At 38.4% G+C, this 14,483-nt stretch overlaps 1 protein-coding gene across 4 annotated transcripts in view; it reads left to right on the forward strand.

The window, feature by feature from the left end:
- NCAM2 (neural cell adhesion molecule 2) overlaps positions 1-14,483 on the forward strand; it is a 196,892-nt gene that overhangs the window by 143,899 nt on the left and 38,510 nt on the right. For 3 of the 4 annotated variants that reach the window (XM_034426183.3, XM_034426266.3, XM_034426347.3), the window contains exons 14-15: positions 6,371-6,492; positions 12,896-13,076. In XM_034426183.3, coding sequence (XP_034282074.2) covers positions 6,371-6,492; positions 12,896-13,076 — 303 coding nt within the window. Of the gene's footprint in view, positions 1-1,002; positions 3,151-6,370; positions 6,493-12,895; positions 13,077-14,483 lie in introns of those variants that run through there. The other variant, XM_087895049.1, reaches the window with a different exon arrangement.

Below are 14,483 nucleotides of genomic sequence, written 5' to 3' on the forward strand. Positions count from 1 at the left end.
AAAGATTGTCTAGGATTTTATTGAAGGTGTAATAAGGACAATGCTTCTTTGAAACACATGTGTGTACAATATCTTAAATTTACTACCTATTGGGAGAAAGTAGTGGACTAAATAAATGTGATTGTTCAATAAAAATTAAAATTTTCAGAGGATAATATTATTTTGAATTACACAACAAGTAGATGGAATTTAACATCTGCACAACATAAATGGATTCTCCATGCCCTTATTATAGCTAAGAGACTGATATTGCAACATTGGAAAGATATATATGGCCACATTTACTCAATGGATTAAATACCTGAGTACACTTGCTGTGTAATTGTGATTGGATTGCCTATACCAGGGGTGTCAAAATCGATTTCATCAGGGTTGTGTTTGACCTTAGGGGGCTGGGTGGGTGTAGCCATGGTGGCCAGCTTGATGCTACTCATGTTTGGGGTGTGTTGTATGCACCCGCCCCCCCCTGTATTTCCCACCGGTTCCTGTTCCGTCAGAGGTTACAGAAGGAGGGAGAGTCCATTAACTAATACCTTGCTGCCTTCCGCGCTGAAGCTATTAATTGTGAATTCGAGAATCTTGATGACTCTCTCCTCAAGCAGTTGGTCTGCGGTGTGCGTGACTTGCGGCTACAATGCCACCTATTAGCCAAGACTGACATCAATTTGCAGTCAGCTGTAGACGAAGCTTGTGCTTTTGAAATGTCAGACAGGTTGGCGGCAGAGATACGCAGAGTTCCTAACATGCTGTCTGCCACCCATTGTGCCGCCATTCACCTCGAGGATGCTTTCCCTGACAGCCCTTCCGATGACGAAGATGAGGTGAGCCGCCTCAAAGTGGCTGTGAGTAACAAGAGGCCAGAGGGCAAGAAGCAGACCACGACTCATTGCCTGGGCTGCGGGGAGGATCACCCTCGCACCTTTTGCCGTTTTAAAAATGCTGTATGCCACCGGTGCGGAAAGAAAGGCTATCTGGCCAAAGTCTACCTTTCTGTTCCCCTAGAAGCTACCACGGGCGCTCCGGCTAATGTCAGACCTATCAGAAAGGGATTCAACACTCAAAAGGACTATTGTTTTGCCATATCCCGGGGCGGAACAAACACCACCGTGTCTGTCAGCCATGCTTCTTCCGGCCATCACAAGAAAATCTTCCTGACTGTCCGACTTGAGGGAATGCCGTGCAGAATGGAAGTGGACACCGGTTCCTCCAAGTCTATCATCGCCTGGAAGACACTGAAGAAGCTGGTGCCTGCCATCATGCCTGGGCGACTGCGAGCCTGCAACACCAGGCTCCATGACTATCAGGGAAATAGTATTCCCATCTTAGGGTGTGGCCACTTCTTAGTGGAAAAAAGGGGATTTCTCAGGGTCACTCCCAGTTATTGTTGTTAAGGGTAGCCTTCCCAGTTTGTTAGGGTTAGACTGGTTTGAGGCATTGGGGCTCACCATCTCTGGTGTCAATGCCACCGTCATTGATGACTTCGAGGCCCTAACCTCCGAGTTCACCGAGGTTTTCGATGGTTTCTTGGGTAACTATAAGGGTACCCCTATCTCCCTTAACCTTGACCCTCAGGTGGCACCCATTCGACTCAAGCCCAGAAGGGTGCCCTTTGCCCTCTGCCCCAAGGTGGATGCGGAATTGGACAAGCTATTGGCCCAGGGGATCCTCGAGCCCACTGATTATTCCAAATGGGAGACCCCCATTGTCATCCCTACCAAGCAGGACGGGTCTATCCGCATATGTGGTGACTTTAAGTGCACACTCAATCACGCTTTGCAGGCACACCCTTATCCAGTCCCTGTAGTCCAACATTTACTACATTCTTTGGGTCGGGGTACGATCTTTGCCAAGTTAGACATGACTCAGGCATATCAACAACTCCCTGTTGATGATGCCAAGGCCACCGCTCAAACCATAGTCACCCATAGGGGCGCTTTCAAGTGTTTGGGGTCTGTGTCGCACCTGGCATTTTTCAAAGCCTTATGGAGTGATTATTGCAGGGAATTCCCGGTGTCATCCCTTATTTCGATGACATTTTAATTTCAGATACCAACAAATCCAACCTCATCGAACGCATCCGCCAGGTACTGATCAGATTCCAACAAAATGGCCTGAAACTCAAGAAGACCAAATGTAAATTCGGAGTGCCACAGGTTGAATTCTTAGAGTTCCCTGTGGATGGGTCTGGCATACACCCTACTCCTTCTAAGGTTGAAGCTATTAAGAAGGCCCCGCCTCCCACCTGCAAGGCTGAGTTACAGGCTTTCTTAGGCCTGCTCAATTTTTACAGCATTTTTCTTCCACATAAGGCCTCTGTGGCAGAACCGCTCCATCGCTTGTTGGACAGCAAGGCTCCCTGGGTTTGGGGACAACCCCAGGCCACAGCATTCATGGCTGTAAAAAACCTGCTCACTTCAAATGCCGTGCTAATGCACTACAGCGACCACATTCCCCTCACTCTAGTTTGCGATGCCTCTCCATATGGCATCGGTGCTGTGTTAAGCCACGTCTTACCGAATGGAGCTGAGGCTCCCATTGCCTATTATTCCAGGACCTTGTCCTCGGCTGAAAGGAATTATGGTCAACTGGATAAAGAGGCGCTGGCACTCATGGCCGCGGTAAAGCGGTTCCACAATTACGTCTATGGTCGTTTTTTTCAATTAGTTACTGACCACAAGCCCCTCTTGGGCCTATTGGCAGGCGATAAACAGACTCCACAAATTATGTCCCACCAAATGACCCGGTGGTCAGTTTTCCTGGCAGCCTACAATTACCAGCTGGTCTATCACCCAGGGGCTAATCTGGGGAATGCGGACGGCCTCAGCCGCTGTCCCCTTCCCATAGCTGTGGATGACCCTGCCCCGATCACTCTGTCCTTTTGATCGATGAGTTCCCTGCATTAGTAACGGCATCAGACGTTGCGAAGCACTCAGCTAAAGACCCCACTCTTGTGCAGGTTCTGGATTGGGTACGCCGAGGGTGGCCGCAGGGCTCAGTGCCAGGGGAATTTAGACCTTTTGCCACCCGTCAACACGAACTTTCCATCTCCCAGGGATGTTTACTATGGAGCATCAGAGTGGTAATTCCCCCCACCCTACGTAGGCCCATTTTGAAATGTTTGCACGAGAGCCATCCGGGAACCAATAGGATGAAAGCTTTGGGTCGCAGTTATGTTTGGTGGCCAAACTGGACCAGGCCATTTCCGAATGGGTAGCAGGGTGCCAGTGGTGCCAGCAGTCCCGACCCGTGCCCCCTGCAGCTACTGCTCGGGAGTGGGAAACACCACGGTGCCCTTGGTCCAGGCTACACATAGACCTGGCAGGACCTTTCCAGGGACAGACCTTGCTGATCGTGGTTGATGTGTATTCCAAGTGGGTAGAAATAGCTCGCATGGCATCAACCACTTCGGACACTGTTAGTAGGGTTCTCAGCAATTTGTTTGCCACCCACGGCCTCCCCGATGTAGTGGTCTCGGACAGCGGGCCCCAATTCACCTCGGCCACATTTCAATTGTTCCTTGCGGGGTTGGGCATCCGCCATGCTGTGGTGGCACCTTATCATCCGTCCAGTAATGGCCGGGCTGAAAGGGCTGTCCACTCGGCCAAGGACGCTCTAGTCCGGTTCGGTCCGGGAGACTGGCAGGAAAAGGTTGCACAGTATCTCCTTGCACAGCACTCAACTCCTTGCCCGATGACTAATCGCAGCCCCACTGAACTCCTTATGGGCAGGCGCTTACGGACCACCCTGGACAGGCTACACCCGTGCTACACGCCCAAGGCCCCCATAGATTCATCTAACCTTCCCCGGTCGTTCCGGTTAGGAGATTGCGTGTATGCCAGGAACTTTGGGGGCGACTCTCCTTGGCTGCCCAGACATATCATTCTAATCACTGGGCCCTGTTCTTATAGGGTCAAGCTCGAAGACGGACGAGCCTGGCGGTGCCACATAGATCAATTACGGGGTTGCGCCACCACTCAGACCCCAGGAGACGCGGAACCAGCCAAGGACCATTCACCGGAGTCGATCCCGACCCCGCCTCTATGGGGCGATAGGGTCCAGGATGCATCACCAACACCAGCGCCACGGCCATCCTACTTACCTGTTGAACCATTTACTCTTCTGATTACTGATCCTCCTGATGCCGTGTCTGCACAGTCGCCGACAGTTCCAATGCCCCCTGGGCCAACTCACCCATCCAAGTTGACCCTAGAAAATCTGGAGCTAACTCTTTCCCAGGACAGTGAACTTCATCGGTCAAGGCGAGTGCGCAGGCGTCCAGCTTATCTTAAGGATTACGCTTGTGCCGTCCAAGGGGGAAGGAGTGTTACAGACGTGAGGCTTTGCTACACAGCAACACGGAAGCGCTCCCAATTGGCTGAGACTTGACAGCTCAGCCGGCGGGAGAATTAAGTCATTGCCATTGGCTGCTGCTTCTGACTGCCGTATATAAATAGCAGCTGTGACTGAGAGTTCTTGTTCTTGTTCGTCTAGTTCATTCCTGTTTGAGAGATGTTAATAAACCGTTCCTGTTAACAATTGCCTCAGTCTCCCAGCCTGTTCTTTCAAACTAGAGCAGGGTGCCTATGGTGGCCCAAGGACTCTGCCAGTGAAAATGGGTTCCTGGCCTCTTGAAACCCTCTGCCAGTGAAAACAGAGCTCAGGAGGGTTGCCCGTGGCTCTCCCAATCTCGTGTTTACTGGCAGAGGCACCACAGGCCGTCCCTGTGCTGTTTCCAGGGCAACCCCACGGGCCAGATCTAAGCACCTTGCAGGCTGGATTCAGCCCCCAGGCCTTGTGTTTGACACCCCTGGCCTATCTTGTAGATGTAGGCTTTGTATGGATAAACATAATGAAATTTATATTGAAAAATACTACAATGAAATAATGAGTAATTTATGCAAAATACAGTAAGTTAAAAAAACATAGTAGCTATATAAACACATTCTTTGATAATGTTTATATTAAACAATTTTATATAGAATTGTAACTATTTACTGCTGTAGGAACATGTTATATTCTATTTTTTCTTCTCTTGCATTTTTCACTTATTTTAAGTACCTATTATGAAGTTTTGATAATGTATGTATCTCTATGTTTTGTCTCTCTTGTTGATTTATTTCTTTTCCTGTTTTTTTTTTAAATAAAAATGTGTAAATAAGAAATAGGCTCTTTCCCTATTAACACATCTTTAATCACATTTTATGATAAGAGAGACAGAAATTCAGTTAGGTCAGATAGTCTGTTTTATTAAAGTGAATTTATTGTAGCTTCCAAATATTTTCAAGGATAGATTTATATAGAACACATTGCAGTAACCCAACTAAGATAATCAAGATACGAGTGACTGCACTGAGGGCCTCATAATCCAGGAAAGGGTACAACTGATGCACAATTTAAAGTTGTGAAAAGGCTCTCCTAGCCACAACTACCTTTGTATAGTCAGCTTAATATAACCTTTGCTCTGTGAGGATATGACTCATTTTTTCAAAAGCAAGTGCAATTGTAAAGGCAGGATTTCTGCTTATATCATCAGCATTTATAGATTCTCTCTTATAATATAAATTCCAAATTTCAGGTCATTATGTTTTGAACATTAACTTTCTATCTTTTATTAAGGTAGTTGTGAAATATTGATACAAAATATAAATTCAAGTTTTTAAGGGAGCAGTAAATTGATCAAAATTTCAACATTATATTAAAGAAAACATGGACAACTTAATAGACTGTTGTATCGTAATAGTATTCTTTTCTTATTGCAGGATTATGACACAATAGAAATTATGTTTTTCATAAAGAAATTCTTGGGCGTGATTTATTCAACTCTTTCCTCTGTTCGCTCATAGATACATCAGCAATAACATCTACAATTAAAGATAAAATTTGGTATCACTAGTGCATTGATCTGCAGTGAATGTTTTTTCCCCACATACTCAATAGACACTCATTCTATGCAGGAGCACACAATTCTGTTAATAGTTTTGTTGTTGTTCTTTTATTTTTTTCATTTTTTCCCCAATTTTTCTTCTATTTCTGTCACTTTCAAAGTACAGAGTTCATATTTTTTATACTTCTGTTACTTTCCTCCTGCAGTATGTACTATCTGCTATGAAGAAAATTATTTACCTTTCTATCAATCTATCAATTGATGGATCAATCGATTGATCATTTTTACCAGCACTGTTGTTAATGAAATGGATTGTGGCTAAGAAACTATATTTTTAACATGGTGTGTTCTGAATATATTTGTATATTAGGGAATTATTTCAATATTACCAAATAAATATTATTTAAGGCCAGTCCTAAAGGAAACTATGAACAACTCCATTCTCTAAATAATGTCTATAAATGCATATCTTATTTTGATTTTTAGGTGAACCAAGTCCTCCCTCAATTCATGGACAACCAGGTAGTGGGAAAAGCTTTAAACTTAGCATAACAAAACAAGATGATGGAGGAGCACCTATTTTAGAATATATTGTAAAATATAGAAGTGTAAGTATTATATTAATATTAATAAATAAATAAATAACATGTCTTGATGCTCTCTAGCTATGTTTGTAGAACTACATTAATAGAAGGAAACACTTTTAGGGAGTATACACAATTATCATAACCAGAGATGGCATTTTAGTTAAAAAAGTGCTTAATAAAGACATGGGCGAATGGCCGTGGAGCTGGGCAGAGAGCCAACAAACTTTAACCTTTCTAGACCTTTTGTATTTTTCTGACAAGGAAATACAGTACAATGAAAGGAAGTACGGTATGTCCAGATGAAATCTAAATATCTACAAATTTATCTTAATGAAAAGATCTGGACACAACACATATCTCCCAGAAGTGAGACATATGGAGCCTTTCATTAGGTAGAATTTCATTTTTGCTTATAAAAAACTGGCATTGAACTTTCAATTTGACTAGTGATCAGTTTAGCAGAACATTCATTAGAAAGTTATAACAATTCTAAAATTTGAAAAAGTTGTAGCCTTGTTTGTAACCCAAAGCAATAATCAGATTCAGCCCTTCTGTGGTTTTTACATCCAAAATTGGTAAGCGCCTATTACTCAGTTGATTTAGCCATGTCTTCCAACTCTATTCATTTTAATTCATGACTCATGAACAAAGATAGAGGAATTTTAGAGTATTGGCAATATCACATTCATTTTCTGTTCTGTTAACACTATACTGCTGGGTGATTCCACTCCAAAAGGAATTATTTTTCTTTAGGAACCCAGTGCCTTCCTATTAATAATTTAGATATTGAACTATAATAGTTAAGTTATTTGTATTACTTAGATAAGGATTTTAGGGCTTTGTTTTCCTCTAAAAATATAGTCTAGTTAAATCTGGTGAATTTTCCTCAGACTTACTCATCTGTCCATAGATATTGCCCAAATATTATGGAGTCTAATATTTTCAAATTTTTCTATGAAGATTTGAATAGCAGAGAATAGCAAATTCTAGAGAATTTGAATTAAATGTTAGGCTGCTGTTTTTAATATTAATATTAATAATATTTAATAAATAAGAAGATATTGCCTGACAGTGAGAATGATTAATCAGTGGAACAGCTTGCCTCAGTGAGTAGCAGATGCTCCATTTTAGAAGTTTACAAGAAAAGTGTGGACAACTATTCATCAGGTTGATATAGGGACTCCTAATTTGCGTAGGGGTTGGATTAGAAGGCCTCCAAGGTCTCTTCCAGCCCTGTGCTTCTATATCCTTTGGAGTTATCTGAAAAAAAATTCTTTTACATTCATTCCCACTTCAAAGAGTAGAATGGTATGGCCTTACTCAGTCTTGTAATCCATAATATCATTACTTGGAATATAAATTGATTACATTTGTCAACATATTGGTCAGGTTACTTATATTTACAGCCATTTTCTTAGTGGCCATAACTTTGGTCAAGAGTATTAAAGACTAAAAATCCTTTTCCAAAATCCTAATTATATATAGGGTGGGACTCAGTCCTATTAATATCAGCAGCAATTTAGAGACAATCTGAAACAGTCGATTTTATTAGCAAGATCAGAACTGCTGATGTTCTCCTCAGCTGAATTCATTCTTTACAGAGTCCTTCGTGCTGCAGTGGTTTTTGAAGAGGTGACATAAAGAATATTTTAACCTTTTTCTAGGGCAAAATAGTTCCCATTAGTGGTCCAGACTAAGAAATAAACACAGAAAAGTTAAAGTTATGTTTTATTGAGATTAGCCATTGTAATATTGAATCTTGAAAGTCTTGATTGCTGTACTTCTTCCGCCTTTTCATAGCTTAATTTCAGAAGTGTTTCTCTGAGATGCTTCTTAATGTTATCTCACACTTAATTTACATTTTTTTTCAGATCCTTCTGTCTGGACAATGGTTCCTACATATCTCCATAAAAAATCATTTTCCTCATTCTGTATAGGCCACCAGAATTGGATTGCAAAAATCCAACTATCCATTAGATGGCAATACGTTTTATGTTTCTCTTTGATGCCAACTAGTAACATTTATGGTTGAAGTTGTGTCAAAAGGGTGGGAATGGAGCATGGTCATGCAAAAATATTGATCTAGTGACTGGTAGAAAAAAGACAATGGGGGTGAGTTCAATCCAGACTTTATAAAGAAAGGGTCCTAATTTGTAGAAATTCCAGCTCAGAAGCTGCCTCTGGCAATCAACCAATTTTTAGTGTTTTCTCCTGTATTTGGCTGATCATAACAGGATATAACAGCATGATGGACAAAAAATAAAACTGGGAAAAAAAGACCAAAACATACCTAATCAACAAATATAATCTAGAGACAAGGAAGATCAAGAAAACACTGGAAATTATAAAGAAGTAAAATCAGCAGACATGAAGCTTGAATTGCACACTAAAGGCAGATTCTCCAATTTCAGTGACATGTCACTCCCATCAACAGAAACTTCAATGAACCAGCCAACATCTGACAAAGAAGAAACTGTGGGACAATTCAAAGAAATAAGGAAGAATGCAGCTTGGATAATGAACATGGAGAAGGAATAAAAAACTGAAATGAAAGAACTTGCAACAACAGCAGAAACGATAGAAAAAAGGGCAAGAATATCTGAGAGACAGGAGGAAGATACACTGATACCATGAAAGCTTACTGAATTCCAAAGAGACCAAACTGTCCTTTTTAGGTCAGTTTGCCAAATTTAGCATGGAAAAGAGACCTGGCAAAGCAAAGTGCTACATGGCCAGTACACTAAAAATCTAGCAAGCAAAGCCTATAACCACAAGGCCTGGAAATGAATAAGAGCAGGAAAGTTGAAGAAAGAGACTAAGGGGATGCACAAGACCAAGTTTTTAGAACAAAGGCATACTAAGATAAAAATGACAAGACAGCAAATACCATCTCTGCAAAAAGCTGATTAAATAATGGGCCATCTAGTTACCTGCTGAAAGAAGATTGTACAGCAACAGCATGACAAATTAGCAAGAATGGTACTTTGGAATATCAGCGAGAAATACCACTTGCCTGCAGGCAAAAGCTGGTAAGCCCACAAAATAGACAAAGGAATAGAATATGAAGAAGCTAAAGTGCTCTAGGACTTTAGAATTCAAGCAGACAATAATCTGCCACACATATCTCTAATTTAACAATTGTTAATATGAAGACAAAAAATAGTCTTGATGGCTGACGTTGGAATATCTGGGCACAGTAGATTAGAAGAGAAAGAACTGGAGAAAATCACAAAATACAAAGACCTGCAAATAGAAATAGAAAAATTGTGGCAAAAGAAAACAAAGGTAGTACCAAGAGTCATAGGCATATCAGGAGATCAACTAAACAGTATTAGCATTGACAAAATCATCAACAGTCAATTGCAGCTTTATTTGAAATGGCTTACATCTTTTGACGATGCCTTTATTTTTAGAACATGCACCTATCCCAGGTCCTGGGAAAGGACTTGGTATGTGGACAAAAATGCCAAATCCAGTCTAAACATCTGTCTGATTGCACACACAAATGTAAAAATTCATTAAATTTATATGCCACTCAACTGCCAATGACTCTGTATAGTTAAGCACAGTTACTGCTTCAGTTAGTCATTTTGTTCTGAAACTGTATTGTGAAGTAACAGCATTTTGTAATGGAAATGATATGAGTAACTGCTATAAAATTATTCAGTCCCATTTGAACCATTTAAATAGTGACTAATTTAATCTTAAATTATAATATAATGCACAAATGTATAAAAAACTTCAATGAAAATCCATATTGCCTGGATTCAATGCTACCTAATCCACATGGGCATTGCGTCTGAACTTCATCTCTGGATTTTTGTCAATTTTGCCCTTCAGTATGGCTGACATAAGACTGTTAAAGCAAGATTAGGAAAGGACCCATACCCACATGAGGTAAATAGGAAAGTAAAATATATTTTGCAATGTAAGCCTGCAGTCATTTAGCCATGTGATTTCCAAATTGTGACCTAAATTATCTATAGGATACTCCTGCCTACAATCTTAATTCTGCACTGGCTTCCTGAGGGCCATAAACTACTATAACAGAAAGCCAGAATGCACCTTTTTTCATTGGAAATTACACTGGAATCATATCCCACTTGCATAATAGTTATGTAGCATCTGGAATAAAGTATCTCCTTGTTTCAGTGAAATTTTAAAATGGCAACTACACTGTCATGGGCCATATTGTAAGCATAAGTTGCATTACCTTTTTTGGTTCTGGATACTTGAAACATCTAAATATTTAAAAGGTTTAGCTTGTTCACTTTTATGATTATCTGTCCTCTAATTATGAGTTGTATTGCTATTTTAGAATAACTGCCATTTGCCTTCTCATGATTTATAGACAACTTCTCCTCCTTCCACTTCCTAAAATGAGCCAGAGGCCCTAGGGCAGTTTTACTGCCAACTGTGACAAGCAGTTGGCACTGAGGACTTTAGAATTTCCCAAAAGATCAGGATCCCAGGTTAGAAGTGCTCTTTAAGTAAATTTGTTATCTGAATTTGCTTTCAGGAATTACTATGCCTGTAATAAAAGATCTAGTTACCAATTGCCCTGAAGACACAATTTAAGATTGGATTTTTAAACATCACCAACATCCAACTAAAGGTAGTCTAACGATAGGAGAATAATTGGATGATATTCCATGTCTGTCCTTTTCATTAGTTAGAAAATACATTTTTGTACTTTCTGTACTTGAAGGTGATGTTGGAAGTTACATTGATGTTGGAAGTTTCAGACATGGAAATAGGATTCACAAATCTAGCATCACAGTGGTAACACATGGGCATCATAGTTTCTCATAGTGTTTAGTAATTATTACCAGAACATATGAGACTTCAAAGCAACGGGATTTATAGTTGAGCAATGTAAATATTTTGCAACTTCTAAAATAGTGGCTGAGAATTTATTTTCTTGTATATGTACCATATATACTTCTCACCTTTTATTGCAGCATATGAGTAATTATATACCATGTTGTGCAATCAAAGATCAAGTAATACTCAAGGACTAAGAAGGTGAATTAAGAATATTATATAAAGTGTTTTCAATTAATGTATGCTCATAATAATAAAGCTATAGTACAATTGCTTACCAGAAATTGTTGAGTAATTTTTGCCACCTGTGCTTTCTGACATCTGTGCACCATATTTTTGCCACCACCTAGATCTGACCTTTCATATGAATTAATTTTTTCCTTTCCATAGATACTATTTTCGTATAGTGAAAAAAATTAGTGTTATGAAATAAAAATCAAATATCTTCATTCTATAAATCAAGACAGTATTATAATGCTGGCTTTGTACTTATTGATAAAAATATTTCTGTGTGGGTGCTTATGTTTGTATATTTTTTTTGCTTGAAATATATATGTTTGTATATTTGTTTGCATGATCAGGTATAACTTTTTTACTGAAACTAGTTTTTTATTAATAAAATAAGTTATAGATCAATATTTGCAGATTATTGTTTACTATTACCACTTGCTTAACAATTGAATAATATTGTTTTATTTAACTATTTTAGTTCATGCACATATGAGGTTTATTGATTGGTTTATTGATGCTGGAAGGGCATGAGAGAAAGCAACTATAATATAATGTAGTATAAAATCATACCATATCAGCCTTTGGAATATTAAAACAGCAGGATAGTGGAATAGACATAAATAATGATTAATGAAGTAACCAAGGCCAACCAACATATATCTCATTCAATATTTTGGATCCTATAAGGGCTCTTCCCATGATGATAAGGCAGGATACTTTTTAAAAATTGGGGGATAATGTACTACTTAACTGAGATATAACAGAGATATTAATTAGATATAAGTATTATCTATTTTACTTAGTTTATTAGCATTTTCACATTTTAGACCTATTGGATATAGGCTATCAAACCTAAGAATTTGTTAACTGCGGAGGTGTCCTAGTAATATGATCTGATATATATTTAATGTGAAGACCAAAAATTGAGATTTGCATTATCTTAAACACTTCACATTGTTTATCTCTGTAATCCTTACATGTGTTCATTATAATATGTAATATAATATAAACCAGTGGCTCACACACCTTGTAATGAATTAAAGATGAGACCTACAAAGTTGTTTGGCTGTGTATATAAATAAGTTAATACTTGAAACAGGAATATTGTCATTTCAGTGTACATTCATAATCATTTTGTTGCCAGAGAATATGCATTTTGTTCCAAGATTAAATGTTTAAGTAAAAAGAGTCCGGGTTTTCATAACATAATTCTAAATACAGTTTATAAAGATTTAAGATTAGATTATTCTCTGTGAACAAGAAGAAAATAATCATAATGCCTGATTTGAAATAATTGCAAATAAATATTAAAAATATTCATTATTAATATTAGTTCACTATAATTTCAACTACTATTCAAACTTTACAGAAAGATAAGGAAGAGCAATGGCAAGAAAAAAAAGTTCACGGTAATAAAGACTTCATTATTCTTGAGCATTTGCAGTGGACAATGGGCTATGAAGTGCAAATTACTGCTATAAACAGGCTGGGATATTCTGAACCAACTTTATATGAGTTCATCATGCCACCAAAGCCCAATATTATTACAGGTAAGTTAATTTTAATATGTTTTTTAGCAGTTACGTCTACTTTTAGTTTTAACAGACATTAATATGCTTTTTAAATTCCTTTATAAATTATTAAGGCTTTCGGTAAACTTTGTTTCTGACTGCTGGTAGAATAAACAGATAATTATTGTGTTTTACATGCTAATCAATGAGTGAGATTCTTGTAACATTAGATGGTAGAATATGAAGTTACTGATTTCAGCTATTCACGTATGGCTCTGGTTGCTTGTGCTAATCAATATATATTACAAAAGCCTAAATCATCAGTATACAATTTACTAATTATAGTCTTTTTTAAACAGCATTTTAGAACAATTTTTGTGGCATTCAGATATAAATGAATTTTATAGATTTTTCCAGAGTCAGAGAGAACAATATGCAAGTACAAACAGTTTTTGCAAAAAAAAAAAAAAAAAAAAACACAAAAAAACCCCATACCTTGTATAAGTGTCCTCCTTCTTCATGAAGCAATATTAATGCACAAAGCAGTGTATAAAATATTTTCAATTGGATGTGTTTTGTTTAAAATAACTGCCTGATATTAAGCATGATATTGGAAAACTGCCAGCTAGGCTGAAAGGAGGGGTCAAGTGAGAACCTAACTTGGAGTTGTTGCACAGCCTTTAGTGACATAAGCTTGACCTTCTCCAAGAGCCATAAAGTTATTTTGTTGTTTCCAGGGGAAGGGAAGTAGTTTGGTGAGATTCTTGTAACATTAGATGGTAGAATATGAAGTTACTGATTTCAGCTATTCACGTATGGGTCTGGTTGCTTGTGCTTGACACATAATGACATTTAATGAAATTTGATTATACAGTATTAACATCTTTGCCTGTAAATTAATTATGCTACTTACAAAATTTAGACTAGGTCTTTGAAATGAAAAAAAGGACACATTTTCATGAATGAATTTTCATGAACAACAAAAGTAAAATCTTAGACATGAAGTGTAAATTAAATTTCAACAGCATTCCGTAGCTAGAGGGAGGACAACATAACTTTGTTTATCTTGCAGTGGAGAAACATTTTTGGCATGATAACTTTAATTGCGAGATATATTATAACATTTAAAATACCCCTCTGAATTTGAGACAGATTTGAAAAGCAGTTGTGAAAAAATGGATTGTGATAATAATGGCTAAGACAACTTTATTTTTTGAAGTGCTAAAGGATTATATTCTTACAAAGTAGTTGAAGTAGAAAATATTACACGAAACTGACATTAAGATGCCTAAATCTGCACAAATCTCAAAACTTCAGAAAGTCATTCATTCATTTTGAGCTGTCATTAGTTTCATTAGAATTTACTAGAGACTGCCCTCAGTCTAGACAACTTTTAGTTAGCATTCTGGACCATTTCCAGTCCAGGTTCAATTTGGATATAGTCTA

The sequence above is a fragment of the Pantherophis guttatus genome, chromosome 5, assembly GCF_059756535.1.
Source record: "Pantherophis guttatus breed Tessera chromosome 5, ASM5975653v1, whole genome shotgun sequence".
In the NCBI taxonomy this organism is placed as follows: Eukaryota; Metazoa; Chordata; class Lepidosauria; order Squamata; family Colubridae; genus Pantherophis; species Pantherophis guttatus.